The sequence below is a fragment of the Cricetulus griseus genome, chromosome 7 (genome assembly GCF_003668045.3).
Source record: "Cricetulus griseus strain 17A/GY chromosome 7, alternate assembly CriGri-PICRH-1.0, whole genome shotgun sequence".
NCBI lineage: Eukaryota > Metazoa > Chordata > Mammalia > Rodentia > Cricetidae > Cricetulus > Cricetulus griseus.
Window position 1 is genome coordinate 87,129,735 of NC_048600.1, and position 4,226 is coordinate 87,133,960.

At 42.9% G+C, this 4,226-nt stretch overlaps 1 protein-coding gene across 1 annotated transcript; it reads left to right on the forward strand.

Annotated features, from left to right (window-relative positions):
* Positions 1-234: 234 nt before the first annotated feature.
* On the forward strand, positions 235-1,173 carry LOC100770564 (olfactory receptor 1468). The gene has a single exon (XM_027426174.1). The coding sequence runs from the start codon at positions 235-237 to the stop codon at positions 1,171-1,173; it is 939 nt and encodes a 312-aa protein (XP_027281975.1).
* Positions 1,174-4,226: the final 3,053 nt, after the last annotated feature.

Genomic DNA, 4,226 nt, shown 5'->3' on the forward strand with positions numbered 1-4,226 from the left:
CCGGTTCCATCTGGTCTACACAGGGAGTTCCAGGCCAGCCAAGGCTAAGTAGAGTGGCTCTGTGTCAAAAACACACAAACAAATGAAATGAATTTATCTATATCTTTCAGTTTTTGAGGATGCAATCAATTATTGAAGAACACTTATCAGATTGCATATTATAGAAATGTGTTCAGTCTTATTTGTATTTAAGGGATTTTTAAAATTTTTTTTTTAAGATTCTGGTGACACAGCATGACAGAAGGGAACCAAACTGTCATCTCCTGGTTTCTTCTCTTGGGCCTGCCCATTCCCCCAGAACACCAGTACCTATTCTATTTCCTGTTCCTGGCCATGTACCTCACCACCATCCTGGGGAACCTTATCATCATCATCCTCATTCAACTGGACTCCCATCTCCATACACCTATGTATTCTTTACTCAGCAACTTGTCCTTCTCTGATCTCTGCTTTTCCTCTGTCACAATGCCCAAATTGCTGAAGAACATGCAGAGCCAAGTGTCATCCATCCCCTATGCAGGCTGCCTGGCACAAATGTACTTTTTCTTGCTGTTTGGAGACCTGGAGAGCTTCCTCCTTGTGGCCATGGCCTATGACCGCTATGTGGCCATCTGCTTCCCCCTTCGTTACACCAGCATCATGAGTCCTAAGCTCTGTGTGAGTCTGGTGGTGCTTTCCTGGGTGCTGACCACATTCCATGCCATGCTGCACACCCTGCTCATGGCCAGATTGTCATTCTGTGAGGACAACGTGATCCCCCACTTTTTCTGTGACATGTCTGCTCTGCTGAAGCTGTCGTGCTCTGATACCCATGTTAATGAGTTGGTGATATTTGTCACTGGAGGCCTTATTCTTGTCATTCCATTTGTGCTCATCATTGTGTCCTATGCAAGAATTGTCTCCTCTATTCTCAAGGTTCCTTCTGCTCGAGGCATCCGGAAAGCCTTCTCCACCTGTGGTTCCCATCTGTCTGTGGTGTCACTGTTCTATGGAACACTCATTGGTCTGTACTTATGCCCATCTGCTAATAATTCTACTGTGAAGGACACTGTCATGGCTATGATGTACACAGTGGTGACTCCCATGCTGAACCCCTTCATCTACAGCCTGAGGAACAGAGACATGAAGGGGGCTCTGGGTAGAGTATTTTGTAAGAAGAAAATTATGGTATGATTGCACATGATGACAATTATTGAGATTATTTATGTAGTACATAATTGATATCAATATTATTTTTGGCCACTTTTTTCACTAGGGAAATTTTTGTTAAAATGAAACATTATACAACTGCCCAGTAATTAAGGTAGTGGAAGTGGAAATGTGTAGTTGGTTAAGAATGAAATCATATAATTTTCCTGTTTCTACTCCATATGGTGTGGAGCTACAGGCACATGGCCACACCGTTTTTTTTATGTGAGTGTTGGGCATCTAAACTTTGGTCTGATTCACATTCACCAAGCACTTCTACCAATAGAGCATTATTCCCAATTCTGTGTTTCCTATTTCCTCACACCAAAATACTGAAAAGCATCTGATTTTGGAAATTGTGGTAGTGTGAATGTAATTGATCCCTATAATTTCATAGGATGTTGCACAACTAGGAAACTATGAGGTGTGGCTTTGCTGGAATAGTTATGGTCTTGTTGGTGGAAGTGTGTCACTGCAGGGGCAGACTTTGAGGTTTTCCATGCTGAGGATACCACCTAGTATGTCAGTTGACTTCCTCTTGTCTGCAAGATGTAGGACTCATAGCTGTCTCTCTAGTACCATGACTGCTTGCGTGCTTCCCTGATACCCACCGTGATGATAGTGGACTGAACCTCTGAAAGTGTATGAAAGCCACCTCAGTTAAATGTATTCTTTATTTAAGAGTTGCCATGTTCACAGTGTCTCTTCACAGCAATAGAAAGCCCAACTGAGACAGAGATATATATTTCATTCTGTTTATAGGCACTTGATGACTGAACAGAAAACTGATGTTACTCCTATCTAGTTACAGTATAAGGCCATCAATCAACTTTTCCCCACTCCTCCTTTCCCCTACTCCCTTTGGCCTCTACCAACAAATAAGTTTTTACATATTTGTAGACTACAATGGGATGTTTGGTGTATATTATATTATGCAGATGGCCATGAGGATCTAGGGATTAGACAGGTTCCCTGATAGGAAGACAGGGAGAGGGTAATGACTAGGTTTTATTACTGTGAATTTCCAAGACTTCTGGCTTCTTCCTTATCCCCCTGATTTGAGATTAAAGTCTGGCAATTGAAAACACAGGCCTTATGGGATTTTCCTCGTTTTTTTTTTTTTTTTTTCGAGACAAGGCTTTTCTGTGGCTTTGGAGGCTGTCCTGGAACAAGCTCTTGTAGACCAGGATGGTCTGGAACTCACAGAGATCCACCTGCCTCTGTCTTCTGAGTGCTGGGATTAAAGGTGTGTGCCACCAATGCCCGGTGGACTTCTCCTCTTCTGAGGAGGCCTCCTGCTGATGGATTGGCTTACCAAATTTAAGGTATAATCAGGGCCTTTTTGCACAACAGTTGTTTCTCTCTTCAAACTGACTAACCCTAAATTGGGGGAGGAAATCCTTCAGATACTTAAAAACCCGAGTCCTAGAAAAATGACTGGATTTTTCCTTAAGAGTACTCCTCTGGTTTGTGGTGGAGGGTTCTTTTTTTCTATGGATCTGCTGTATGTGTGTGCTTCCTCACTCCCAATAAAAGTCTGCTGCTTCTGTCTGCTGCTGTCTCTGGTAGTTGAGGGTTCTCTGCTGTTCCCTGGAGAGCTTGAAGTTTTTCCCCTGTCTTTTAAGTCTTCAGTTGGCAGAGAAAAGAAACACCTTCAAGACCCCCAGACAGTAACGGTTTCAGAGAGTTGATGAGGCCAGGCAGCATGTGGCAGAGGAGTCACTGTGTGAAGGTGGTGGGAGTCCATTGACTGAAGCTGTCAAAATGAAGCCTGGGTTGTAGTGAATACACCAATAAGTTGTAGATGTCAGAGCCATGAGATATATGGGAAAGAGAGCTACATACTGGGAATAAAGCCTCCCAGGAAGAGAGAGGAGAGAGAGAAGGGGGAGGGGAACAGGGAGAGGGAGCCATAGATTAGACTGAGATGTAGCAGGCAGGGAAGTTGGAGGGATGCCTTTTCACACCAGACAAGAAGCTATAGGACTTGGAGTTTTCCCTACTGAGTTGCAGTCTTGCTTTGATCCAGTATTTCCCTACTATGCTCAAAGTTTCTGTTTGGAACCATAATGTTCTGTTATATATGTTAGAAGTATGTAATTGGATTTTGATTTTATAGAAGGTTACAACTAAGAGATTACCTTGACTATCAATAGAGACTTTAGACTTTTACATAATGTTCAGATTGTCAAATACCATGGGAATTTTTCATGGAGGGATACTCTCTCAGCCTAGATACACAAGGGAGGGCCTAGGCCTGGCCCCAAATGACTTGACAGATTTTGATGATCCCTCATGGGAGGCCTCACTCCCCTGGGGAGTGGATTAGGGGTTGGGATGGGGGTGTCGGTGGGGGCATGGGAGGATGGGAGGGAGAGGGAACTGGGATTGATATGTAAAATAAGATTGTTTCTAATTTAAATAAAATTTATAAAAAATAAAAGAATACTATGACAAAAAAAGACTATGGGACATTTTAAATTGGATAAAATGAAGTTTGCATTATCAGAAGGTGATGGGTATGAAGATGCCAGAGAGTGGAATTCGGTGATTTGAAAGAAAAATATACCTCATAGACTTGTATATTCAGCCACTTGGTTCTCAGGTAGTGATGGTGTTTGGGGAGGTTGGTGTGGCCTTGTTGGAGGAAGTATGTCACTAGAGGTAAGTTTTGAGCTGTTAAAGTATTGCATGAGAATCAAGATTCACTAAACTCAGTACAGGTTAAGTGAAGTTTATTTGGGGAGAATACAATTACATAAGAAGTGGGTGACCTCTGCAAGTTCCAGCTCCAAGGATTCACCCAGGTTCCCTCCGTGACCCCACCAGAAGCAAGAGAGAGTGCTGGGGTCTAGGAACCCCAGACCTAGTCCTACCCTCTGTCATGTTTGCACCTGTGACCATGACCATTTGGGCATGGTCAGTGCTACAGGTACGGGCAGAATGGATATCTCGCTACAATTCCCCTTTTAGTCTAAAGAAAAGGATTTAGACTTGATAAAAAAAAAAACTGTATACAAAGATAGCAAATATCAAGT

Bases quoted from the DNA above. Each gene is read 5' to 3' on its own strand.
- LOC100770564 (XM_027426174.1), top strand. From the start codon at position 235: ATGACAGAAGGGAACCAAACTGTCATCTCCTGGTTTCTTCTCTTGGGC.